Source organism: Ceratotherium simum, unplaced genomic scaffold, assembly GCF_057802395.1.
Source record: "Ceratotherium simum simum isolate JZ-2026a unplaced genomic scaffold, ASM5780239v1 HiC_scaffold_43, whole genome shotgun sequence".
Taxonomy (NCBI): domain Eukaryota; kingdom Metazoa; phylum Chordata; class Mammalia; order Perissodactyla; family Rhinocerotidae; genus Ceratotherium; species Ceratotherium simum.
Window position 1 is genome coordinate 9,567,610 of NW_028261259.1, and position 26,805 is coordinate 9,594,414.

Here is a 26,805-nt window from a genome sequence, read left to right on the forward strand (position 1 = left end):
ATCTTTTATTAGCCAGGCTGTACGGAAAGGCATTCTCATACACTGCTGGGGTACAACTCCTATGGAAGGAAATATGTCAATGTTAAGAGAAATGGAAAAACATTTACCCTGTCCCTGTCAACTGCACTACCAGGAATCTATCTGAGAGACACACAAATACTAAAGAACATGAGTGAGATTACTCCCTGTAGCCTTATTTATAGCATTGAAGGATTGGAAACAACACAAATGACCATCAACAGGGAACTGGAATCAATAAACATCAACAGGAATCAATAAACTATGGGATATCCACATAATGAAGAAACATGCAGCTAAAAAAGGAAAGAGAAGATCTGTAGGTATTGACAGAGATTCTTATCTCCAATAAATTTAAGTGAAAAGAAATCAAGGTACAAAGCTGTCTATGGACTGATTCCTTCTTATAAGGAGAGGCCTCCTTTCCCTGGAGTCACAGATTAAAATGTCACTCTGTAAAGGGCCAGCCTCGTGGTGTAGTGGTTAAGCTCATGCACTCTGCTTTGGGGGCCCGGGGTTTGCAGGTTCAGATCGCAGGCGTGGACGTACACACTGCTCATCAAGCCATGCTGTGTCAACATCCACGTACTAAATAGAGGAAGATTGGCAACAGATGTTAGCTCAGGGCCAACCTTCCTTACACACACACAACAAATGTAACTACACAAAACTGGCTTCTTGAAGTCTCTCTGCATGTCCTCCCTGCAACCCAAAGATAAAGGCAATAAAAGGTGTGAGTGGGGCCAGGAAGGGAACATTGGACACTAAGAGTGAGTTGGGCCAGGTGGAAACAAAGAGCTGCAGGGAGTCTTTGACTCCTGGGCCTGTGAGGTAGACACATTAATGCCCCCGCCCCAAAGATGGCCATGTTCCATTCCCAGAACCTGTGAATATGTGACCTTACAAGGCAAAAGGGATTTTGCAGATGTGATTAAGGTAAGGATCTTGAGATGGGAGATGATCCTGGATTATCCAGGTGGCCCAATGTCATCACAAAGGTCCTTATAAGAGGAAGGCAGGAGGGCCAGAGTCAGAGAAGGAGATGTGCTGAGGGAAGCAGAGGTCAGAGAGAAAGAGACAGAAATCTGAAGATGCCACACTGCTGGCTTTGGAGATGGAAGAAGGAGCCACAAACCAAGGAATGCAGGTGGCCTCTACAAAATGGAAAAGGAGAGGAAACACATTCTCCCCGAGACCCTCCAGAAGGAATGCAGCCCTGCGGACCTATTTAGGATTTCTGACCTTCAGAACTGCAGAATAAATTTGCGTTGCTCTAAGCCACTAAGTTTGTGGTAATTTGCGCGAGCAGCCACAGGAAACTAACACTCTCTCTCACATCAAACCCTCCCTTTGCCATGGTGGGAGTCCAGTGGACCCAGACACCTGCTGTAGAACTGCCCTCCCCTCTGCAGGGGGAGGAGGTCTCCTTCCTCCCACCAGGGACCCAATCTGCAGTTAAGAACACTTATAGTCACTGAGTCAAGAGAGAGGAGGGCTGGGATCCAGCCAGCTCACTGCGCCCCCAGGAAGAGAGCAGGCGGAGAAGGTGCCTGGGACACTTTCAGGCCCCGAGCGCCCATTCAAGGGCTGTTGGAAGCTGAACTCTCATAGAAGGGCAGGAGGGATCTCTGTTCAGTTTAGAGAGTAGTGACTCCTGCCCCCCAGGATATGTCAGAGTCGGAAGAGGGTCACAGAGGATGCGCCACTCTAAACCAGCATTGCCCAATAGAAGTTACAGTGATGACAGAAATGTTGTGTACTTGTGTTCTGTCTAATACGATACTCACTAGTCACATGAGGCTACTGAGCACTTGAAATGTGGCTAATGTGACTGAGGAAACAAATTTCTAATTATATTTTTCATTGGTTCAACTGAAATAGCTACAAGTGGCTACCGGCTACCATAGTAGACAGGGCAGCCCTAGACATACTCAGGCCTGACCTTCTAGGATGTGGAGGAGGGGCCTGTGAGTGGCAAAGTGGGGTGAACACACAGACCTGGGTGAGGGGGCACCTGCAGGTCTGCACGGACACTTGACACTTATAGTCACTGAGTCAAGAGAGAGGAGGGCTGGGATCTCCCTGCCCTGCCCTAAGTACTGTTACATTCTCTCAGCTCTAAACTCCAAGTCTTTTCTGTCTATTTCTTTCCTACTCCACAGCCATCATCCAGGCCTAGGGAACAATCATCTTATTCCTAACCTTCTTCCCAACACCTCCTATCTGCCTCTTAAGTCTTTATTCTTAACCCTCAAGTCCATTTTAACCCACGTGCTTTGACTAAATGGCAATCACATCACCCATCTGCTCACATCTCTCCAGTGTCGTTCCACTGATCTTAGAACAGAGTCCAAAGTCACACCTAATCTGGTCCAGCCTGTCCCCCTCGCCGGTGTGGCTCATACCTCGCCCCACTGTGTTGACTCGGCTTAGCCATCCCTCTTCTCAGTTCATGGACACACCAGGCTCTCTGCTTCAGGGGCGTCCTCATGCGGGTCCCTCTGCCTGAAATGCTCTCTTGAACACACTCCCACACCCTCACTCTAGTCTAACCCTCCAACTAGCTAAATCCAGTCCCAACTCTAGCTCTCAAGCTAAATATCAGTCCGTCTCAAGAGGGCTTCCCTCCCCCCTCAGGTTGAGTCCCCTTGTGCCAAACTCCCACATCACTCTCATCATTAACTTTTCAAAATCCAAATTCCCGAATACAATATAAACTCCATGGAGGCACAACAATGATTCTCCAGGTCCCCATGCATCTCGCCCAGGGCCTGGCTCATGAGATGAGGAACCATCCTGGTTTGTCTAGGACTGTCCTGGTTTGAACACTAAATGTCCTGTGTCCTGGAAAACTCCTCCATCCTGAATAAACGAGGATGGTGGGTCACCATAAATTCTGCAATCAAAGAATATCTATTGCACAACAAGCACACATTCCCCTCAAGAACGTCCCAGGAAAGCTAGAATGAAAAAGGCACACACACATACACACACAATTAGTAGAGGCCAACAACTAAATACAAAATTACTTAACAAGATTCTTTGCAACGTGAATCATCAGACTGTTATTTCAGAAAAGATTCAAGAAACAAAGTTAATTCCCTTTAGAAGGCAAGGTGGAGAGGACAGTCTTTTGGAGACTAGTGTCCTGCCCTTCTATCTACAAGGTGTTGCTTAATATTCCTCCAATGATTTGAAATCTCATAAAGAAAAAAAAAAATGCTCAAAATACATCTGGCTACTGGCCAGTTCAAATGCAAATTTCTGTTACTAATATAAACAAGTTCAGATCATCTTTTTCCCCGGGTGCCCCCATATTTTGAATCTTTGTGGAGAATTTATACGGCTTTAGAGCATGGGCCTGAGGAATGTTCCTGAGTAATTCTGCTAATATTTGATGGGATGTCTTGTAATACTACATATACAGGCAAAACATTTATATATTTACATTATATATAAAAGCCTGACATATCGAGTATTATGAAATGCAAGTAAATCTATATTTCTCTACTGTTACACATATTCGCAGTTATTTACATATGTTTGTTTAACATATTATTTGCACATAATTGTATTCACTGAGTTATTTACAAACGCAGAACCACACATACCTTACTCTCTTTCCCTTGAATTTAAAGATTTTATTTATTTTATTTTTCCCCCCAAAGCCCCAGTGGATAGTTGTGTGTCGTAGCTGCACATCCTTCTAGCTGCTGCATGTGGGACTCAGCCCCAGGATGAACGGAGAAGTGGTGCCTCGATGCGCACCCGGGATCCGAACCCGGGCCACCAGCATCGCAGTGTGCGCACTCAACCAGCAAGCCACAGGGCCGGCCCGCTTTCCCTTGAATTTAATCCATTGAACATCAATAATTTTTCCCAAGATACCCTCACTCTCAGTGACTCCTTGTGGTGACAACCTGAGCCCAGGAAAGCCCACCAGCAGGTCTTCTGCACAGTGGAGGCTGCTGGAACCTGTTGGTACCAGGTCCACACGGTACTCACCTGGTCACACAGAAATCCACGGATCAGCGAGGACAGGTGGACCCTGAGCCTGGTTTCACCTCAAACTTGAGCTCCATGGATGCTTCTCTTGGCTGAGAGGGGGGAAAAAAGCACAAAGATTGCTTTTGAGTCCTTTTATAGGGAGTAATACAGCAGATGGATGGAAAGGCCTCCCCATTCACTTTTCTGTTTTGTATTTACTTATTTAACTGTAACTGTTGGCTGTGACTGGATTTTCCCGATTCCTATCCAGCCACCTGCTCCCCAAGATGGGAGAAGCACGGATAGAGACTTTTTGGTGACTCCGGACCCTTTAAACAAGCTTGTCATTTAGGGACCCTGTAAGTGACTCGCTGACTTGTAAACAATTCCCACAATTCATTCAGGGCTCGGGAGATCTTCAGGCTCTGGAACAGGTGTCCCAACCTCGGCACCACTGACATTTGGGGCCGGATGATTCTCTGACGGGCCGTCCTGGGCCCTGGAGGACGCTGAGCAGCATCCCTGCCTCCCCCCCTAGATGCGAGGAGCGCCCCCATTAGTAACAACCCAAACACCGCCTCCAGACGCGGATAAGCCCCCTGGGGACAAAATCACACGGAGGACGGTGACGGGGACTCTGAGGAGGGGCCGGCGGCGCCCGGAGCCGGGAGGAACAGCAGCCTCGGGCGCCCTGAGCGAACAGCCCGGGGGAAACGGGGCTCCGGGGGGACGGAGGGACGCCGGGCCGTGACGGGGCTGCCCGCGGCCCAGGCCCCTCCCTGGACCGCGACCGGAGCCGGGACCGCCCGCCGCTCACCGAGCCCCGCCCCTGAGGCCGAACGGCGACGGAAATCCCGTCCGCGCCGAGAAGACAGGACTCACCACGCAGACCCACCCGGCTCTTTCACGGCGCCGCCCGCGCTTCCGCTTCCGGTCTCGGGCGGGACGCTCTGCATTTGTTTCCGGTCTTGGGCGGGCCTTCCCCGGAGAGCGGGACGTTTGGGGGCTCCGGGCTGAGGCGGCGGGCAGGGTGGGGCCGCGCACCCCAGCCTCAAGGGAGGTGTCTAGTTTATAGAGTGAGTACGAGGCTGGGCTGCGGGCTGGGTCAGCACTAGGGACGGGACTCGTTCTAGGGGCGGGGCTGTGGGCGGGGACAAGGGTGTGAGTGACACCAGGCCTGGAGGGCGGGGCGGTGGCCAGAGATCAGTTCTGGGGGCAGGGCTGTGGGCGGGGATCAGGTGTGGCCGGGGATCAGGTCTGGCCGTGAGGCAGTGGTTGTTACCAGGCCTCGGGGCGGGGCTAGAGTCGGAGGGCGAGACGGTGGGCGGAGACCAATTCTAGTGGCGGGAGAAGGCGGGAGCGGTGCTGCAATAGGTTACGCAGGCTTTACAGTGGGAGGCAATCAGCTCCAGCCCCTGGCCTGGAGTCGGGGGCTTTCTGTGGATCCCTAGACTGTACCGGGTAGCAGGATACTTAACAACTTTTATTCAGTCCGTTCTCCAATCACACCGTCTCACACAGCCCAATAGAACTACATGCCCATATTTAGCATTTTCAATATTTGGTGCGTGTGTACTATTATTAATTTTTTTGAAAATTGGATCATATATTCACATTTCTCTACAACTTGGTGCCCCAAGCCAGTAGATAAGGATCTAACGCTATTTTAATTAAGTAATTTTGGGGGTGAAGTGACTACATCATAGACGCACATATAGGAAAACTTCAAGGGGTAAAACAAAGTCAGTAAAATGTTCTCAGTCCCACTACTGTCTCCCTGTCCTTTTGTCCAGAGATAAACATCCTTTTCTCCTCTATCCTTCCAGATGGGGTGTGTATGTGTATGCGTGTGTATATGTTCAAGCCCTAGAGGGGTGTCCCCAAGCAAAACCTGCAGCTGATAAATTGTCTCATGTGTCTGAAGTTACTGAAAACTGATTTAAATTTCTGGTGGAGATGGGTGAACCAGTGATGATTTGATAGGAAGAAAACAAAGAAACAACGGATTTTACCACTTAAAAGGTCAAAAGAAAAAGTGAGAAAGAAAATGTATTCATAGTATCCTATGTGGCCATCTCTGATTAGATTCATATGTCATAAAATGGTAAACATTTATGTAATAAAACAATAGACATTGAATTTTGATTTATCCTAATTCATTAAATAATTATATTGGGTGAGGGGGATTATGTTTTAATGTATGTAAGAGAACTTCATGCTAATTTTTTCAGAAAAGAAGATTAGAAAAAGTCAAAAGCTGCATAAGGAGCTAACATAGAAACAGATAATTTCAAACAGAAAAATAAAGAAGTTGTTTCTGAAAATCAGAGTAAAGAGTGAAGAAGGCAACTTTTCATCATAACGCTAAAAGTATTATTTGAGATATGTATTTATAGACACACACACACACTCAGAGGCCTGAATTTCTATTCCAAAGGGACATCAAACTACAAAAAATTGATAAAAGTGATTCACTTTGCAACAGTAGAATGTATTTTGAAAACTGCAGAGTTCAAGCATAAAAAAATCTGTAATCATCCTGGTGGAAAAATCAATGGGGCATCGCTTTCCAAACGATATGATGATGAGCATTTTACATACATTACTCTTGAGTATTTTCACAGCAACCCATAAGGAAGATGCTATTATCTCCATTTTACAGATGAGGAAATTGGTGACAGCATGTTGCTAAAATTTTCAAATTTCACAGAAGTTCTCAATAGATATTGTTTTGTTTTAAAATTATTTATTGAATTTTATTTTCATTAATATATGTGCCATTCTCATAAATAAGCAAAGAGTATATAAGAACAATTTAATAAAATTAGTGTTTTCTTTTGATTTGGTTAAATATATCAAGCACTTTAATATTTTTCTGCCCTCTGCCTCACATCAAGGAAGATACTTCCTATCCTAAAGTTTTACTAGAAAACTCTACTAAATATTCAAGGATCCGAGAATTCTGTGTCTGGCCCGGTGGTGTAGTGGTTAAGTTCGCATGCTCCGCTTTGGCCGCCCAGGATTTGTGGGTTCCTCTGCCAGGTGCAAACCTACACACCATTCATCAAGACATGCTATAGTGGCGTCCCACATACAAAGTGGACAAAGATTGGCACAGATGTTAGCTCAGTGACAATCTTCCTTGGGCAAAAAGAGGAAGACTGGCAACAGATGTTAGCTCAGGGGCAACCTTCCTCACCAAAAAAAAAAAAAAATGAGGGAACCCTCATATTATGCACGCCTCCTGAAAACACACAGAAAGCCATTATAACAAAACATTTAAGGCAAAATTCTTAAATTTTTAATGTACTGATATCAATACAACACATAGGCAAGGTTCATCTGTAGAGTGACAAATACTTAAACTTTAGACATTTAGAAAGTTAATTTATCACATTAACTAATATACATGAGAAGAATTATTTTCAGTCTCACTAAGTGCCAGGAAAACATTGGAGAAAATGCATTGCAGCATTATTCACAATAGCCAAGAGGTGGAAATGCCCTAAATGTGCATTGATGAAGGGGTAAAGAAAATGGGGTATATCCATACAATGGAATATTATTCAGCCTTAAAAAGGAAGGAAATCCTGTCATATGTTACAACACATATGAACATTGAAGGCATTATGCTAAGTGAAGTAAGCCAGACATAAAAGGACAAATATTGCATGATTCCACTGATAGGAGGTATCTAAAGTAGCTAGTCTCATAGAAGCAAAGTAGAATAGTGGTTGTCAAGGGCTGAGGGTAGGAGGAGGTGGGGAGTTGTTTGGTGTGTGTAGAGATTCAATCGTGGAGGATGGAGGGCCTGAGGATCTGTTGCAGAACACTGCACATGTGGTTGACAATATTGTAATGTACACTTGAAAATTGTTGGCAGGGTGAATTTTATGTTGTGTGGTTTTTTGCCACAATAAAAAAAATTTGAGAAAATGTAATACTTGTTTGTAATATATAACTCACAGAATGAAAAGACCTCCCCTAATTTGGAAAACACTAAAAGAGCATTAAGCCCTGTATCAGTTTACCAGGGCTTTCATAACAAAGTACCACAGACTGGGTGGCTTAAACCACAGAAATTTTTTTTCTCACAGTTCTAGAGACTAGACATCTGAGATCAAAGTGTTGGCAGCGTTGGTTCCTTTTGAGAGTTAGGACGGAAGGATCTTGGCAAGGTTGGTTCCTTTTGAGAGTCAGGAAGGAAGGGTCTGTTCCAAGCCTCTCTTTCTGGCTTGTAAGTGGCCATGTTCTCCCTGTGTTGTCACATTGTCTTCCCTCTGTCCATGTCTGTGTCCAATTTTCCTCTTCTTAGAAGGACAGCAGTCATATTGGATTAGGGCTTGCCCTAATGACCCCAATTTAACTTAATTACCTCTATAAAGAACTTGTCTTCAAATGCAGTCATGTTCTAAGGTACTGAGGGTTAGGATTTCGACATTGAGCTTTTTGAGGGGGGCACATCTCAGTCTGTAACAATCATAAATGATTAAGGATTGGAACAACTCCCAAATTATATATATATAACAAGACAAGAATATCTGAGCATCGTTAATATTCCTAATGACAAGATCATCTGCCTAGGAAATCTGAGAGGCTCTACTCACAATTCCATTTCTGCTCAGTAAGCTTATTATGGTGACTGTATAAAAGATCCATATGTAAGAAGCTTTTTATACCTGAGGATAATACATGTGCAAATATAACAGAAAAAAAGAATGCTTCATTAGGTCAATAAACATGTAAAACATGAAGCAACAGCTTTACAAGAAATGTTCAAATCATCACGGAAAAAACAGAATAAGAAAACATAATAGATAAAAGAGGTCCTTTATTAGGTTAACAAAATATGAAAAATATGAAGCAAAACAATTAATAAGAAACGTCCAAATCATAGAGAAAAAATTATAATGTGGCTCTTGGTTCTGGACAAGATCGTATAGACTCACTTTTTCCTGTTTCTCCCTACTAAATACAATTAAAAACCTTGGAAATAATTCCACAGACAATTGTATGAAGACTGAGAGATAGAAAGAGGAAGGTGGACTGGCTAAGGACCTCAGCACTTGAGGAACAACACAGCTATGAGTTCCTTAGTCTTCCTTTGAATCTCCCATTTATCTCCTTCTGATCACCAGAGAAACCTGCAACCTGTAATCACCAACAGACCCGAACAAATAGCAAACACCCCTAAGAAAAACCTGTTCTCTCCGGCCAAAGGGTCAGGATACAGGAAGCTCAGCAGGACAGAAACATTTTTGACAATACTCACTCTACCCCACCCGAACACCATGGATGAGCCCCTCCACGGTGTCAGTGGGACCTGAGTGGGAGTATAGATGCCAATGGAGAACTACAAGAAACCAATCCAGGCAGGACTACTTATGGCCCAGGCACTTCAAGAATGAAGGTTACAGACCCAAACAGGCAGAGAACCATGACCAGCTGAGGTGCTTGCTGAGGGCAAAGTGAATATGAAATGGGTAATGAAAGAAGGTAGTTATAAATACCAGATATGAAAAGGTGACCAGCTGCAAAAACATGGATTTGATTGTTATATTTCTTTCTTATTCAGTAATGATTAAGTTTGAGTGTGTGTATTATATATACACACACACACACATATATGTATATATATGTTAAATTTTCATGAATGCAGAAAACATATTGTGGGATATATGACCCAGGCTGCAAACGTGGGCCTCTTCTGGGTGGCTGTCAATGCATTTTTGTTCAATGGAAGCCCAAAGATGTAAAAAGTTGTCAGTCCACTTCCATATGGTAGGCACAAGACTTAGTAAATATTCCTACATGTAAGGTCACCTTTCAGGAGCCTCAAAGTCCTGCAGGAGAAACCACTCGGACACCCATGCCTTCCTCTGAACTCTAGACTAGCCCTAGGACCCGGCATTTCTCTTTCTCTTTGGAGGGAAAGTACAGGCTCACCAACTCTGCTTTAGCAAATCACTTTTCTGGATGGCTGTGCCCTGTCAGGAAGGGCTCAGGCTGTGGGAACCAGGATTTATACTCCGCTTCTGCCTGAACTGAAATGGCCTCCCTGGGTGACACTTGCAGCCTTCAGAACGGAGGGGGAAGAAGTACCAAGGAATTCAAGACAATGGCCCTTGTCTTACAGGGTGTTTTCAGGGGATGATGTTCAAAAAGCCAGGTGGTAACCCTTCAGTTCTTAGTCATGGGTGGGTTCTTGGGGTGACCTCAGAGCAATGTCTGTTCAGCACCCACATGGGCAGCATTTCAGTATTTTGGTAAGGCTGTGTCTGTGCACTCCCGTGGATCATCAGTTTGGCATTTTTCCCCTGCTGGACCCCGCATCCCTGCCCCTCTCGTGCCTCATCTCTCAAAACTCCCAACAGGAAAGTTTCACATCCCTGTAACACAACTCCACATAACCACAGCACAGCCTAGGGAGAAGAACACAGCCATTTACGTGCTCTAAGAGCTCGGGCACAGCTGCACCTTTGGGACAAGTTGGTAACAACATGAGTAAATTTGTAAACTAGCGATCGTCTGAGACCATGAACTTCAGAACCACATGAGCCCAGATGTCACCCTAAGCAGCAATGGACAGTGTGGGTCATTCACTGGCCAGGATTACGGTCCATTGTCTTGGCAAACCAGAGCTCACCCCTGATCCATTAGGCCCAGCCAGGGGGAAATGGCCACAATGTACCTGACAGAGAGGCTGGGGGCCTTCTAGGGAATTTCCACCCTAAATGAATCGTATAAGGAAGTGCGGGGATGCTGGAAATCCTAGTTCACAGGGAGCAGTGAGGTGTATGGAACAAAGTCCTGTTGTAGCTTTAAAAGCTGCATCATGAATCTTTCCCTCTGGATATGAAACAAGCGGGAAAAGGACTTCCAAAGGCATGGGCCAGGATCCCAGGAGGATTCCAATCTAGGCGAAGGGTGAACAGGGAGCCCTAGAGGCGGCCTGATGGGGATGTCCTGTCGGCCCTTAGTCCATCTGCACATGGTCTTCCTCTGGCCTTGTCCCTTCCACAGGCAAACTTTTGTCTTGTTACATTTTTCCTCATTTAGTGTTGATGCAAATCCAGACACTGATTAGAAAACGGCAAGTTCCAATATTTGATCAAAAGAAATCTCAACAAGAGAAGCAGAAAACATTCCTTCTTCCTGGAAAGCTGTAGAAAGACAGCCGCTGTCCTGGGGAAAGACATGGTTCTGGCAAGTGCTATCTGAAAGACACCCATATTTCAGTGGTTGTTCCTCTGCCTGGGAAAGTGCCTTCAACCTTGACATCCAGGGAGATCTGAGGGGCTGTCTCTGCTCCTGGCCCAGGTGAACCACACTGAAATCCACCTGTCATCTGAGGAAGGGGGACTTGAAGGTGTCATTCAGCAGCCAGGGAGGAGACTGGCCCTCCTCCCTTCTCCCACATACAATAAGCTGTGACCATACACGAGTTCTTAATTCAAGGAGGAAAATGAGATTCTGTGTCTCGTTTACATGAGCATAAGAAGTGAAAGAACCACACCACAACACCCAGGCTGTGACAGAAACAGGATATAACATAAGAGTCAAATCTACCATTTACTATTAAAGAAATAATATCGCTCCTCCCCAATGGGAAAATGGGCGCTGCAGTGGAGACGTCAGGGATTTGGAAGGGGTGGTGCCCTCCCTCTGGGGCTCTAGGGGAAACCGGGAAAGGTCATACATAGGATGTGCTACTTCACTCAGGGTGGGAAGAGCTGGCCCGGTGCACCCCGAGGGCCCCAGTGTCCCTGCTGGTTGGGAGGAGCTGCACTTGTGGTCTCCAGAGTGTGAGGGCTCGTTGCCAAGGGCTTGGCGGCTGAATAGAAGAAACAGACTCTATTGGGGTGCCTCCCTGAGATTCATGGCACACCTCCCTGCCCCCCTGCACTCTGATCCAAACTCTGTGCCGAGTGCTCAGTCCATCAACAGCACCCCGTTTGTCCCTGATGCAGGAGGCATCATTTAGCATCACCCATTTCAGAGGATGCAACTGAATCCCAGAGAGAAGAGGGGAGCGGCCTGTCCCAGGCCTGCTCAGCAGTGGAGCTGGGATCCAGTATCATGCTTAGCCCGAAGCTGTACTGAGCCCCTGGATTCAGTCGCTCCTGGTCCCACCACTCACTTGGCCCTGAACTGGAGGATGTCCGGTTCCTCTTTCTCAGGAGGAGCCGCATTTTGCTCGCCTTCTGGTGTGCGGGCTCCAGCCGGCAGGAGACCCAGTAGCTACAGGACAGAGTGGAACTGTGAGCTACCAGGAGCCACACCTCAGGTGCCCCTCCCAGAGCCTGCCAGCAGCTGAGTCCTGGTGCCCCATGGGTCACCACGCTACGAGTTCTGTGGCTGATCAGCGAGCCAGGCCACAGGCTCTGGAGCTGGCCATCAGAGAGAGTCTGCCCTGCCCTCACCCAACTCCTGTCCCCTCACCTCTCACGGACACTGATGGGCTCCATGGCCTGGAACCAGGCCCCAAATCGCTCGTCGGGCTCCAGGTCATACGCATTTGCAGCCTGCTGGAGCAGCTGGATCTTCACAATGACTTTAAATTTCTAGGAGGAAGGACTGGATGCAGACAGGGCTTGGGTGGGGAACGCTGCCAGGGAATGGTGGGGAGTGAGGATCTGGTCTGGGGTCTGTGCTCACGTGGGAACCCTCCTTCCTTCCCACTCCATTCAGGACTTGCCTGTCCTCACAGTTGGCTTGAATTAGTTCCTCATCCAGGAAGGTGTCCTTGATGCCAGCCCCTCCCGCACCCGCCAACGTGATGGGATGCCCAGCTTTGTGGATCTAACTCTCCCAATAAATGCAAGACCCGAGGGATGAGGACACATAACATCTTGCCAGGGGAGGTCTGTGATTTCCACTTCCCCACGCTCCCCACAGCTGCTCACATCATGCCATTTCTGGAAGTTCACCAGATGTCCCTGGAAGGGAGACAGCCAATGTCCATCAGAAACAGCCCCCTAAGCCCATAACCAGCCCCCATCCCACCCCTTCTGAGGCTCCAGGATGGCCAGGGCCCAGCAGAGGACAGACCTTTCCATAAAGAGAACTTGACACTGGGCCAGGCTCTGGGCTCCAGAGCAGGAAGGACAGGGGAGCTGAGGGCAGAGACCTTGTAGCCCACCCTCTCTGATGACAAACAGGGAGACTGAGGCCTCAAGCAGGAAGGGGCAGCTGGACCACAGATGTGCTTCCTGACTTGCAGGGGCTGATGGCACTCCCCCAGGAGCAGGGCCCGAGGGGGAGGCTGAGTCCAGCTCAGACACAGCCTCCTGCAGCTCTGCAGGCAGGCAGCTCTGAGCTTCCCCAGTCCGGGGAATCTGGTGGGGGGCTTACGCGGAGCCTCTGTTCACTCATCGCTAAGAGTGGCTTGACTCCACAGCTCCCAATGGTGGCTGTAGGCCTCTCATGAGAGGAGGTTTGCCAGGTACAGAGAGCTCAGGGCCCAGTGCAGGGCTCTCGCCTCCCAAACCTCAGGATCCTGCTCCCTGGCCCTGCCTCCAGGCTCACTCCTTTCCAGATAATCCTCCATCCCAATGTCCAGCAGCTTCAGGTGATTGAGGAACGTGCCCAGGAAGGGGACGACACCCTGTGAAATCAGGGTGGGAGTGGTGATGAGTCCCAGCTCTCAGGTGCCCCCGTGGACCCTCTCCCAAATCCCTTCACCCCAGCCTCCTGCCCACCACAAACTCCCACAGAGAGCAGCCTAGGACCCTCAGCAGCCTCCCCCCAGTTGCCCCCTCCAGGACCACCCAACTTCCCCAGTCACCCCCCAGGAGAGGCTTTTGGCAAATCCCAGGGTATGTGGTCACTGCCCCTCCCCTCCCTAATACATCCTGGGCCCAGCCTTCCAGGCCTCCTCCTGGTCACTTCCAGGTCAGGCATTTCAGGCTCTGGGGCTCCAGGAGCTGGGCTGGAGGAGGAGGGACACCTCCTTGGGGAGGCCTCCAGCCGTGAGGGGGGAGAACCCCTCCTCTGACACCTGGACCCTCCCCCTCAGGCCCCCTCACCTGCTGCTGCTGTCTCTTCTGGGCTCCCTGGGGGTCCATCTCCAGTGTGGCCCACATAGAGGTCACCTCCTGCAGGGTCAAGGACAGGCTCAGGGAGGCCATGCTCCCTTCCCCATATCTCCCAGGCCCCTGATCCCGGACCCTGGATATCTGGTGTCTATGGCTGCTACCATTCCAGAGTGCTCTGATTCCAGATCAATCCCAGCTCAACACTCCCTCCTCTGTGCCCTCAGGCTTGCCCAGGCCCCTAAGCCTCTCTCCTCATCAGGAAGTGTGAGGAGGACTCCCCCTGCCTCCCAGGCTCCCCTGAAGACTCAGTGTCATCTGACTGTCACCAGTGCTCTCCCCTCCCCCCTCGAGGAGGAGGAGCACAAAGCTCCTGCACATTCCTCTCCCACTTGTACCTCATCATCCCTGTGAGGCCTGCACCACAGGTCATCTCCCTCCATTTTCCAGATGAGGAGACCGAGGCCCACAGAGGGGCAGTGACTTACTCAGGGGCCCACAGAGGAGACCGCTCCCCCTCCCAGCCAGAGGCCCTGGCCCCCGGCCTTCACTCCTCCTCCAGACACACCTCTGACCAAGGTCCTGTCCTCTGGACTCTCGGGGTGTGTTCAGGCCCTCAGTCAGCCTGAGCCATGGATCGGGAGGCACAAGGTGTCTCGGGGGGCCCTTCTAATTCGCTTCTGCATGTCCCAGCTCCCTGGGATTTTTTGACTCCAGGCTGGACCTGAGGCCATGCCAAAGGCTTCAGCTCCCTAGATTCCCCTCAGGATGGACCCTGCACAGAACTCCTCCTTCATTCACTGAAGAAGGGGACCCCCTTGTGCCACATCTGAGTGACAGTGCATAGGACACTGGGTGATGGTGACATTTGCTTCCTTTTTTTCTTGGAAACTTCTAATGTCCTGTTCAGAAATGTCCATTAAGAATCTGTAGGTTCCCTGATAATTCTCATTGCCATCTGGGGTGTATCCTTGTCAACAAAGCACCAGGGAGGACTCTCACTGGGTTGTCAGCAGTGATCACTGTCGGGGTGGAGTCGGGGGTACCAGATAGCACACAATTTTGTCCCAGATCCACCATTTGTCCCAAGGCTGGGCAGTTCATGTGTCCACCTGGCCTGTGTGACCCCACAGTGCCTGTCCCTGGGGCTGGCAAGGTGCCCTCCCCTGCGAGGTGCAGTGAAAACAGAAGGAGCAGCACTCCACTCATCCACCAGCCTCGAGGGAGTTGAGGGCCAGCTGATGGGCCCACATGGAAGCCAGAGACTTGTTCATTCTGCCCGTTCCTCACCTCCTGGAACAGTTCAGCTGACATCACTCTATCCCATGACCAAGGCCTGTGCCCCAAATAGTCCCCACCTGCCCCTGCAGCTCACACCCCCCGCTTCCTGTCAAGCTGGACAAGACAGACCGTTATTTCTCAGGGAGACTTTAAGTGAAAAACTAACCAAAGCACATCCTGCCTGCTCTCCACTCCCTCTCACCTCCCCTCCTTCCAGATCTCCAGCCTCCACTCACCTCCATGAGCAGCTTCCCTCTCTCCCACTGGTCTGTTTTGATCAAGTTTTTAAATTTTTGACAGTTCTTCCTGAGGAAAGAAAAAAGGAAAGACACACTGTGGGGTGGTTTAAGGGTAAATCCCTTTTGTTTGAAAACCCGGAAGATCCAGACAGCCTGGATGAGCGTTTTCACTGTGTCCTCTGAGCCCTGAGATCTCTGGGACTAGGGAGGGGGCTCTCCTGTTGTCACCTGGGGACTCCACTCTCTTATCTACTGAGCAGATGTGTTTTATACAGTCTTGATTGCACGTGGACAGAGAGTTCTGCTGCTGCAAAGCAAACACTTGAAAATCTTCAATTTGGCTCAAGCCACGATCTGGCACTTAGGGAAACTGATTCCTGAAGCAGAACCACTGGCCTAAGTTTTCAGAAAGACTCCAAGCCTGTGAAGGAGGTCAGATCCTATCCCCAGGGTTCACTGTTTCCCAGGAAGTCCCAGCTGACTGAGGGGCAATGGCAACCCTGTTGGGGGCGTCTGGTTCACCCATGTGGTGCTTGCATGGAAAGAGGCCTACACACCTGGCCACCTGTCGCCATGTCTTTTTTGAACGATGAATAGAGGGGCTCTGAAGAGCCCAGAGGATCGCATGGAGTGAAGAAAGGTTCCTCAGGCCTTGGCACACCTGGGAAAGACAAGGGAATGAGCTGTGAGGGGGAGCTGGAGCCCTGCTTCCTCTGGCTTCTGTCCCCTCATTCATGTCTCCTGTCCTGGAAGAGACAGTGGCTCAGGGAACCCAGGGAGGGCACAGCTGGACCCTGATGAGGAACACTCCCAGGGAGGAGGATTTTAGCTCAACCCAAGGAAGGAGTGAGCTTCCTACCTCTGGGACCAGGAGTCAGGTCATCGAGGCCCTGGCAGGAGGGGCCTAAGGATTGTGCAAAGGCTCTGACCACAGACTTCAATGCTGAGAGCTGAGAAAGGAGAAGGGGCAGTTCCCCCGACTCCGGAGAGGGGCTCCCAGGGCCTCACACATCTTACCTTGGCCACCTGGATCCAGAGCTCCACCACCCTGGCCCTGTCCTGGGCTGTCATGCTCGGGTCCCCAATGCAGGTTGTGATGACACATTCAACCACACTGCTAAAGTGGGTCGTGGTGGCATGGATGCTGGGTGCCAGGTGCTCATTGCCCCTGTTGTCCCACTGGGACCAGATGGAGTCCAGGAAGTCGTGGGGCATCACTGTCTTGAAGAGCTCCTGGGGAGGACAGGGAGTGTCACCCAGCCCTGCCACAGCCCAGCTCAGCGTCCGCAGCCCCCAGTCCCAGGCCGGGTCAGTGGTGAGAGTTGGAGCTCAGGAAGCTGAGAATGCGGCCTGAGGCTTGTGGGAGTCCCTGGGTGTTGCCTGTATCCCCTGAGGGCACCCAGCACAGGATGACCCAGGACCCAATACTGTGGCGCAGGGAAGTGGCATTTGCTCCCCGCCCAGTCTCACTTCCTCCCAGCCCGAGAACTCGGCTCCTGCTTGACCATCTCTAGGGGCATCTTCCACCCATTCTGATCATCCTGGGGTCTGACTCCTCTTTCAGATGCACATTCCCCCAAGGCAGAAACAACCCTGGGCTTTGTTTGTTTGTCTGACATGTAGTCATGTACACATGAGGTGCCTAATTAGTGCTGAGGCTGTTGAGGCCTCCTGGGCAAATGAGTGAACTACCCAAGGACGAGACAGCACTTCAGTGTGCTCCCCTCCCCCACCAAAGCGCAGACTCTGCCCAACTTCCTCTCTGCTCCCCCTCATCCACCTGCACAGCCACTCTGCACGGCAGCTGCTCTCAGAGTCCACCCCTACTGTCCACATGAGGACAGCAAAGGCTTGGGAGTTAAGAAGGCTGCTCAGGTCACATGAGGGTAAGTGGGGAAGCAAGAGGTTGGACCGAGATCATGGGATTCTGGATCAGGAAATGGCAGGTCTGGGGCAGCTGATGGCACAGGGAAGGCCGGCCCCACCTGCCCTGAGAGCCCCGCTGCTCACCACATCCATCAGTGTCAACTGCTCTGCCACCAGCCGGGGAGGGAACTAGAAGAAGTCAGGCTTCTCCTCCATCAGCAGGTTCTTGGTGGTCACGTCCCAGGGGCAGGCGGGCTCTGGGGCTGGATCTGGCTCTGCTGTTATCTCTCCAGGTGGAGGGAGGATTCTCCCTGGAGCCAATGGTCCAGCTGGCTCCAGCTCAGGAGCTGGCACTGGGGCTGGAGCTGAGGTTGGTGGTGGCTCTGGCCCTGGAGGGACTGATGGAGGTGACACTGGCTCCAGCTCTAGCACAGGTGGTGGAACTAGAGCTGGAGCTGGATCTAGCCGTGGAGCTGGCCCTTGCTCTGGCTCTGGAGCTGGAGGGAGCTCTGGAGATGGTACTGCAGCAGGAGAAAGAAACAGTGTCACTCAAGTAGCTGACTTCCCCTGTCCTGTCAAAGCCAGGAAAGACCCCACTGCCTTGAAGTGAACCAAGCCTCTGAACACTCTGCAAATTGTCATCCCAGACTGCAGTCGCCTCACCTTCCAGCTCTGCCTCAATGGGCCGTGGATGCTCCAGCTGGACCTGGAGAAGGTAGGCGTGGCCCTGCAGCCCCGAGCCAGGCAAGCTGAGATGCAGAGAGGCCAGCTTCATGCTGAAGCAGGGATAGTGCAGGAGCTCCCAGAAATCCTGCCCTGGGTCCAGGCAGGTTCCCACCAGAGAAGAGAAGGCCCTGGGGGAGGCAATTGGGCAACAGAGTCAGAGGCCTGGCCTTTCCCTCCACACTTCTCACCCAAGGCACCCTGGCTTGGGACTAGGCCCTATGCCTGCCCCTTCCCATCCAGGGGCGAGCAGCATGGCTGCCCTGACCCCTGTGAGGCTGTCCTGGCAGTGGCAGCCCTGCTCATCCAGCAGGTTGGACACAGAGTATGTCATGACTCTCTTCCCGCTGACAATCTTCTCCTGAAGGGCTGGCACACAGCCTAGCCCAGCCCTCTACACACTTGTGCAACGGGACTGAGCACTGAGGCAGATTTCTGAGCAGGTTGCTCACATACTTCCTGTCGTGGGCCTGGAGGTGGAGGTCAGAAGAAGTAGATGCAGAGAACAGGAGGCAGATTTGATGGGTCTGTGGTGGGAGTGGGTCTCTGGGACCCATCCATAGCTTTTTGACTCCTGTCCGCCTGGAGTGGAAGCCACCATACCTGAGCCTTCCCATGGGAATCAAAAGATGTGTGAGATGCAGGGTTCTGACAGGCCCGCCCCAGCCACAGCCCCCATCACTCCCCCCACAGCTTGTTCTGTAGAGACAGGAGGCCCTCCTTCTGGACCCAAAGACCACTCACATTTTTAGATGATCCTGTGCTCTGCCCTCCTGGCTGGAATAAGGGAAGATGCCTCCAGCTGTAAAGGAGGCTGTGAGGGCATCACTTGGGATGGACGATGGAGGACAGGATCTGCGAATGATGTCGAATATGACTGTCTGACTCTCAGACGACAATTGAGGCCCATTGATTGTGTCTCCTTAATTCACTGAGTTTACTAAGTTTCTCCAAAAGTCCTGCATGTAGTAGGTGCTTAATCTACATGGTTGCATGAAAGACTATCCCAGACACTTGAGTGGGCCTAGGGCCTCTCTGCTGTCCCAGAGATCCTTAATTAGCTACCCAAAGGAAAAGCACCAGGACCAGCTGGATGGAATCTCCAACTCCTTGACAGCGTGGTTTCCATGGGCTTTTCCAAACTCAGAAAGGCCGCATCTCAGAGATGGGTGAGGCAGACTACTTTTCATGGCGAACAGAGAAACAATAACCATGAACAACCACAGCACATCCACAGCCGTCTCTGCAGATCCAGGCACCAGGTAAGCACCTGCCATGGCTGATCCCATTAGTCCCTACAAGAACCCCATGAAAATTATCATCAACCCCCCCACTTTTCAGAAGAGCAAACTGAGGCTCAGAGAGATGTGGGGATTTGCCCAAGATACACAGCTGACAGTGGGCAGAGTCACCACTATGCTGAGGAGGGAGTGGCCACTCACCTAGTAAACAGCTGGTCCAGGACCCGGTGGGATATGTCTGAGGCCGAGTAGTTGACCATGATGGTGGTGAAGCTGAAGATGTTTCTACTCACGAAGGAGGCTAGTGCCATGGACTCTGTCAGCTTCTCCATCATGCCTGCCTGGAGGGCACGCATCCTGCATGCCTCATTTAAATTCAAATTGGACTGATCCTCACACTGAGGGAGAGGAGGAGGGACATACAGTCAGTAACATCTCAGTGAACCACCGGGCGGACTGAGGTGACTTTCTACCTTCCTCTGTAGCTTGTGCAGAGGAGTGGAGGTCCAGATTCCTTTGGCAGTGGGACTGTGGGGCACTCTAGTGAGAAAACCCTGGGGCAGGGGGTCCCAGGGGAGTCTCAGATTTGAGTCTGCATTCTAGTACTGCCTTGATTATCTCAGGGTCCTGGGTGTGAAGATTCCTCTGCACCCACACTCACCTCAGAGCAGCCCTGGTCATTGATGGACTGGTGCGCCTGTGTCCTCTCCAGGGAGATGGCAAACTGGAAACCATCCACCAGCTCCTCGACCATCTCCTGGGTGCAGCTCTGCAGTGACAGTGCCCAGCATTCAGGCCAGGAGGTATAGGGGCCTGCCTGGACTTTGCCACAGGGGGAAACCCCTCCATAGATCAGGCACAGAGGGGAATCTGCATAGACTCCACCAGGGAAGGAATGTGGTGACACCTCAAGGGCCTGGGATTCACATGCGGATAGAAGAGCTTGGTCCCCAGCACTCACCTTCCTCTCCTGCAGCCAAGATCTTGAGTATGAACATGACACACTGTCAGACTCCCACCATCTAGCTTCCTGCTCCTGCCCAAGATGGGTCCTCTTCATCCCCACCTTCCCTAACTCCATCTCCCATACACACACACAATGAGGGTCAAGGGGTGTGGGGCTGTCCATTTTGTGATCACAGTTGTGGCCTGACCTAGAGTGGCCTGCCCTGGGCTACGCTGTTACCTGATGGTTCCTCCTGCCAAAGGGCCACAGGCATCGAGGTGAGGGCTGAGCCAATGACTAAAGCAACTTAACATGCTCTCATTCTCAGCTTTCCGGGGGCCAGAGCCTCGGAAAGTCGCGGTACAACATGAGAACATCCTGCTGTGTCGAGTGTCTCCACTCAAATGAACTGGACAGGAGGCTGTGACTACAATGTGGGCACCTGGTAACCAGAGTTCTAAGTTCTGTTGGGGTCTGTCACCAAGGAAGTGAGGTCACTTCTTCAAGGTTCTATTACATGGCCCCTTCCTTCAATCAGACCCACCCAAAGCCCCCTCTAGGCTGTTGGCTGCTCTCCCTCCTTGCCCACGTCATCTCCATCACTGTACACAAATATCCATCACCACCCTCCCCACAGCTCCTTGGGAGTGGAACCAGGGGCCCAGCTTTGAGGAGACAGAGCTGAGGTCAGACCTCTTTTTTCCTACCAGTTCCGTGTCCTGGAAAAGCCACTGTGCCTCTCAAGATCTCCCCAGTCTCCCAACCTGCACAATGGTGATGGTGCTAAAAACAGCTTTCTAGGAACATCGTCAGGTGTACATGTGATAATACGTACAACACCTGTGGACGGGTGTCACATGTGTCTAATGCACACACTTAGAGATGGAGGAACTACAAGAAGGAGTAGGACTTCACATGGAATATCAGTCAGAACTTCTCTGAGTTCCAGGTGTGTGATCTTGGGAAAGTCACTGCCCCTCTGGGCCTCATTTTCAGGTCTGCACCCAGAATGGGTTGAAATTAGAGGAAATTCAGATACTGTGATCCACTGGCATTAACCCTTCCATGGTCTCCTGATTTACTCAGAATCAGTCCCAAGTGCCTCATGTTGGCCTATGTGGTGGGAGCCTCCAAAATGGCTCCTAATGCTCCCTTCCTCCTGGAGTGCACATCCTTGTGTCACTGCTGACTGGTTAGTGCCTGGCTTCCGAACAACACAATACAGCCAAGGTGATGGGATGTCACTTCCAAGTTTTAATCACAAAACGTCTGTCACTTCCCACTTACTGGCTTTCGTGGATTCCCTCCTTCTCTCTCTCCTTCTGTTGCCATCTGTCTCTCTCTCTCTCTCTCTCTCTCTCTCTCTCTCTCTCTCTGTCATATCTCTAGAACTGGGAGAGCAAGTGCTAATGTTTTCAGTTGCCCTATGTAGAGGCTCCAGTGGAGAGAACTGAGGGAGTGCCCAGCCAACAGACAGACAGGAACTCAGGCTCTCAGTCCAAACGGATCCTGACAAAACCCATGTGAGTGATCTTGGGTGGGAATCCTCCTCCAGTTGAGCCCTGTTGAAACCACAGCCCCTGCTTCACAGAGACCTTGAGGCAGAGGCACCCAGCTAAGCGATACCTGATGCTTGGCTCACAGAATTTGTGAGATGTTAAATATTTGTACTTTATAGGTGGCAGGTTTTGGAGCAATGTTGTCACAGAGGAACAGAAAGTAACACAGTCTACCATGTCCCAGGATCCAGCCCGATCACCCTCCTTTCTCCCCTCCTCTCTCTTCTCAGGCTCCCTCCAGCCACAATGGCTGCCTTTCTGACCTCCTCTGGTCAAACTCACTTCTTCTCATGAATCTGCACCACGGAGCCTTCTCCCTGACACACTAACTGTTCCCAAACATGAGCAGGGGTGGCTTATGCTTGGCATTCTGGTCACAGCAAATGTCGCCTCAGTGGGCCTTTAGAACCTCCTAGCACGGTCTCTACCACCACAGATCTCACATCCAGAAGAGCATTACATCATTTCCTCCTTCTTGATCCCATTGAGATAAAGTGAATCCATGAGGAAGGGTTGTCTGCTTTGGCTGAAGCAGATGCAACTCCTTCTGGTTACACCAGGCACATAACTGTCTCCTCCTGGCTGAATTTTTCCCACCACAAGTCCACTGTTTAAGGAAATCATCATTCCCTCTCTTTCATGGGTCTGGTTTCCCCAAGAACACAGTGAGCCATCTCCTCTCCCTGTACTGCAGCACCAGCCCATAAACCCAGAGCCAGAAAACGAGCACCAGGTTGAAACACCCTCAGATCCTGAGTTCAGTCACTGCTGAGCCCCTCCCATCAACACTGTCATTCAATGGTGACTCCTGAGGATGCCTTTCCCCTGAGACCAACTCCCAGCCTGTCCTCAGCTTCTTAGAGTAACACTGAGATTTCCTCAGAGTCCTCCCAGCCTGGGCAAGAAACATTCTGAAATGTTCTCTGCATTAATTTTCAGGGACAGAGGATATTGGTAGAAGTAATTTGGGTGTGTATGTGCAGTAGTTTCTATGCAGGGATTATATTTTTCAGACAGAGAAAATAGTATGGCTACGGAATCTACCAAGAAAATGGATAACTGATCAAATTTTCTCATGATGTGAAGTCTTCAGAGAGCAAAGATCATGGTTAAGAGCACAGACTACGGAGTCAACATTTTATGTCCAAATTCCAGCTCAATTCCTTACTAGATATTTGTATTGGCCAAGTTACTTACCTCAGTGGTGCCTCAGTTTCTTCATCTGTCAGTTGGCATAATGATAAGATACATACTTTGTAGGTTTATGGAGAGTATTAAAGGAGGTAATGTCTGAAAAATTCTTAGAACACCTAGCATATTACAAGTGCTGTATCTATATCTTATAAATAAAATTTAGAAATTCTTCTGCCACTCTCTGTAAGCCCCAGGGGGTGAGACTATTGCCTGGATGTATGTAGAAAGCACTCCATGGCATACGATGAATAAATCAAGGAACAACATGGATGAATGCATTACCAATGTCACCTATGTCACCCTACAGGCGTTCCCAAGTCGAACCACACGCAGACATTCCTGCTCTGTCCTGCATCACGTTCCTTGGAGGAATCACTGGGGCTTCTTGGACCCCGGTAACCGTGCCCACTAAAGGTTCTCTTTTCTCTATCAGCAAACCCCAGTCTTTGTCCAATTGCTGCAGCTCACAGTGTCTGCAGTCCGAAACTTTTCTTCACTAGAGGGAGAAGTACCATCCCCAGAACTGGCATACACAGAGCCTGAACTTTGGAGAAAATGTTTCCTTGGCCTGGGGCAGGTAGAAGAGCACAGTGACAGCGTGGGACTTGGGGAAAATCCTCCAGGTGTTGTCAGAAGGGATGGAGGCAGGGGATGTGTCAGCAAGGACTGGTCTGGTTGGTGGGCCTTGGTGGTTAAATAGTAGGGGGGGCTGGGAAGTTTCGTAGGTCTTAGAATAATACAATCAATATGACGGTCATGAAATCAGAATCAGCCTAATTAAGGCCAAATTAACCCAATGTCAGCTGTTCCCTGACTCTCTAATCCAGTAGTGACTTATAATAAGGGTATTTGTGTTCTGTCATCTCCTTTTCATTGATTGACTAGAGTAATTATTCTTTACATAGCCTATTTTTACATAGTAAAGAAAAAGTGAGTTTTAAAACAACCCTCCTTGGAAAATTCTCCATAACATATTGAATTCATAACAGAAGCCACAATAGGAAATTCACAAAATATCTGGATCTTTAGTCTCTGGTTTTTGGTAAATTGTCTTGACTTCTGCCTTCTTTCTTGAGTCAACTTAGGACTAAGCAGGAGTGTGACCTCATGCCATTTGAGAAGTAGTGGTGGGGCTCTAGGAGGATGTTTGCTTCATTTTGTGTGTGTGTGTGTGTGTGTGTGTATGTGTGTGTGTGTGTGTATAGGACTTTTTGCTGCATCTTGCTGTGTGGGCCAGTGTAGACTCCTTTTCTTGGGGAAAAATTTCCCTACCCACTTTCTCTGGGCTTTATTTTCACTGATGGCTTCACCGGCACTGTGCGATAGTAGCATTAAGCACTCTATATTAGGGAATTTAAAATTTTTTTAGTAGACACATTTTAAAAAGTGAAAACAAACAGGTGAAACTAATTTTAATAGTATATTTTAACCCACTACAACCAAGATATTACCATTATGTGTGCACTCTATATAAAATTAATAATGAGATAGTTTACATTTTTTTACTGGGTTTCATAAAGCCAATGTGTACTTTAGACTTACAGCATAATCTCCATTTGTCAGTTGAATTTTTTCAGATATACATTCTGTGTTGAGATTTAATGTTCACAGTTGTAAAATAAGATTCACATGTTTAAGTTGCTCCAAACATACCTGAGAGTTATATACTTGAAGATCATGTTGGATGAGTAATGAAAAGTTCCTGTTGGGATTGGTAACAAAGGAGTCAATGGGACTTTACAAGGGAAATACCCATAGAATGGTGGGGGCAGATGGAGCGTGGGGTGGTCTGAGGAGGGGGTTGGAGGTGAGGCCACAGAGATACATGATGTAGGTGACCTTTGCTCAGAGTTTCAGAACTGAGGGGAAGGAGTAGAGAGAGCAATTTCTCTGTGAAATATCAGGCGAATTGAGGGATCTTGAATATGTATGAAGGAAAAAGAAATGTGGGGAACATTTGAAACGAGCTTTGCCAAAAATCAAGGAGTAAATATGCCAACACATAAAAAGAGGGTAAAACTTCCAGTCATTATGGATGCTTCCCAGTTGATGCAGATGATTTTGGATTTACACTGGTACCCACATAATCACACTGTATGCTTTTCTTAGCAGTTATCAGAAGGCCAGCAGTAGTTAAAGTATTGCAGATAATTGGGATCTTCTGAGTTTCAAGTTTTACAAGGCAGAGATGATGAGTGGTAAGGAATTTTGGATCATTCCAAGGAAATTACTGAGATCGCAGACCATGGAATGCAGGAATGACAGAAAAAGGAGAAAAGAAATTAAAGTAAGGATACAGAGATCTGGCATCACTTCTATCTTGAACAACAGGTATCTATTGTATGAGCATTTGAGTAAAAGCTGGAAATCAGGAATTTTTGATGGGTGAATATGTATTCTTCATTATTTATTTTTGAACATGACCATTTGGGTTGATGGAAACATCTTGGATACAAGAGTGAGTCACTAGGAAAGGGGTGGATGATAATTTCACTATTGATTTAAGCTCTAATGGAGATATGAACACCAAGTGGTCAATGGGTTAATCAAATGAATAGTCATATAGTACAGAAGAATGGTGGGATTTGGGATTTAGAAAAAGACTGGGGACCATGTGTCCTGACAGGGAGCACCAGGGCTTGTGCCGTTGAGAGTGACAAGGACAAAAAGAGAGTAAAGTCATACTCATAAAGGAGAATGTCTACAAGGTGATGGAGGAGAAATGACCTGCAGTAGTCCTGAGTTTTGACCTCAAGCTTTCTGTTCTTGACCCAAGTCACTTTGATGATGTCCCAGGACATAGGTCAGATTAATCCCCAGAGGGAGAGGAGGAGGGTAGAAGTACAAGACACTGAGAGAATTGTCCTGAGAAGGCAGACTTCATTTGTCACTTTGATCCAATTCCATGATTTATTTTGATAGGGTAAGAGGAAAAGAAGTATGATGGTGAAGTCTTCACAGAGGAAGCAACATGATTGTGGAAACCAACCCAAACCAAAGCCTGGTTTGAGCATCTCCATCCCTTTGAAAGATGTCCAGTTACATATTCAAAAGGCCAGTTACTAGAATCACACCCCATCCTGGCAATGAGGTCAGGTGCCATCAGTGGGAGGAAATCTTGGAGCAGCCCCAAAGAGGCTGCTGGCAGAAGAGACTGCAAGGTCTCCAGGCCTGCAGCAGTGCTGGAGAACTGTTAACTCCTTTGGACCTTGCCAAAGCCTTGCTGAACCTTGCACCTAGTTGCACAGGTGCATCCCTGCCAGGTGTGCTCGCAGGTGGTCTGAACTCCAGTCCCATGCCCACCCCTGCCTGGTCTTCAGATTCGGCAGAGATGATCCCAGGAGCTGGTCTGTACATCCCACAGCTCCTTTGCAAACAACTTCTGGTGACTGAGGAGGATATCAGGAAACAGGAAGGGAAAGTGAAGACGGCAAGAGAGAGACTGGCGGTAGCACTGATGCAGACAGACTCGCTAGCGAGGCAGGGAGAGTGAGGGGCCAAGAAGGACCTCCCGACAAACACGATGAAACAAAAGATAAGATGGTGCACAATAAAAGTAGAGGACCTCAACACCCCACTTACATCAATGGACAGATCATCCAGAGAAAGTCAATAAGGAAACAGTGGATTTAAATGAAACATTTGATCAGATGAACTTAAGTGACATATATAGAGCATACCATTAGAAAACAGCAGAATACACATTCTTCTTAAGTG

General features: G+C 49.2%; 3 protein-coding genes and 1 pseudogene across 14 annotated transcripts in view; 1 reads left to right on the forward strand and 3 right to left on the reverse strand.

The window, feature by feature from the left end:
* Positions 1-26,805, reverse strand: part of ZNF558 (zinc finger protein 558) — a 54,700-nt gene that overhangs the window by 14,164 nt on the left and 13,731 nt on the right. For 3 of the 7 annotated variants that reach the window (XR_015550861.1, XM_087427946.1, XM_087427951.1), the window contains exon 2: positions 4,024-4,115. The gene's annotated coding sequence lies outside the window, so the exon portion shown is untranslated. Of the gene's footprint in view, positions 1-4,023; positions 4,116-4,224; positions 4,792-4,822; positions 4,985-26,805 lie in introns of those variants that run through there. The other 4 variants (XM_087427950.1, XM_087427947.1, XM_087427948.1 and 1 more) reach the window with 4 other exon arrangements.
* Positions 7,321-17,707, reverse strand: LOC147911581 (ral guanine nucleotide dissociation stimulator-like). Of its 5 annotated transcripts, XM_087427953.1 has the most exons (9): positions 17,570-17,707; positions 16,577-16,792; positions 16,117-16,220; positions 15,557-15,626; positions 14,034-14,102; positions 13,360-13,612; positions 12,448-12,944; positions 12,146-12,246; positions 7,321-11,839 (listed from the first exon to the last, which is right to left on the reverse strand). In XM_087427953.1, exons 1-6 carry the CDS (start codon positions 17,576-17,578, stop codon positions 13,430-13,432), a joined length of 651 nt encoding a protein of 216 aa, XP_087284079.1. In that variant the 5' UTR covers positions 17,579-17,707; the 3' UTR covers positions 7,321-11,839; positions 12,146-12,246; positions 12,448-12,944; positions 13,360-13,429. The 5 variants fall into 5 exon arrangements, with proteins under 5 accessions (XP_087284079.1, XP_087284082.1, XP_087284078.1 ...); XM_087427956.1 differs by lacking the exon at positions 7,321-11,839 and having other exon boundaries at positions 11,854-12,246; positions 13,534-13,612; XM_087427952.1 differs by lacking the exon at positions 7,321-11,839 and having other exon boundaries at positions 11,854-12,246.
* On the reverse strand, positions 17,121-26,389 carry LOC147911582 (uncharacterized). Of its 2 annotated transcripts, XM_087427944.1 has the most exons (5): positions 20,051-26,389; positions 19,591-19,787; positions 18,893-19,003; positions 18,089-18,279; positions 17,121-17,946 (listed from the first exon to the last, which is right to left on the reverse strand). In XM_087427944.1, the coding sequence occupies exons 1-5, from the start codon at positions 20,516-20,518 to the stop codon at positions 17,615-17,617; spliced, it is 1,299 nt and encodes a 432-aa protein (XP_087284070.1). In that variant the 5' UTR covers positions 20,519-26,389; the 3' UTR covers positions 17,121-17,614. The 2 variants fall into 2 exon arrangements, with proteins under 2 accessions (XP_087284070.1, XP_087284071.1); XM_087427945.1 differs by lacking the exon at positions 17,121-17,946 and having other exon boundaries at positions 18,188-18,757.
* LOC147911583 (methyl-CpG-binding domain protein 3-like 1) lies at positions 25,976-26,590 on the forward strand (annotated as a pseudogene).

Excerpts from the sequence above, each read along its gene's own strand:
- LOC147911581 (XM_087427953.1), bottom strand. Across the intron at positions 14,103-15,556 it reads GAGGGAAGCTGCTCATGGAG|GAGGTGACCTCTATGTGGGC; the intron begins GTGAGTGGAGGC and ends TTGACCCTGCAG. Across the intron at positions 13,613-14,033 it reads AGAAGAGACAGCAGCAGCAG|GGTGTCGTCCCCTTCCTGGG; the intron begins GTGAGGGGGCCT and ends CTGATTTCACAG.
- LOC147911582 (XM_087427944.1), bottom strand. The coding sequence starts at position 20,518 with ATGGACAGCCCCACACCCCTTGACCCTCATTGTGTGTGTGTATGGGAG. Across the intron at positions 19,788-20,050 it reads ATGACCAGGGCTGCTCTGAG|TGTGAGGATCAGTCCAATTT; the intron begins GTGAGTGTGGGT and ends CCTCTCCCTCAG. Across the intron at positions 17,947-18,088 it reads CATTGAGGCAGAGCTGGAAG|TACCATCTCCAGAGCTCCCT; the intron begins GTGAGGCGACTG and ends CTCCTGCTGCAG.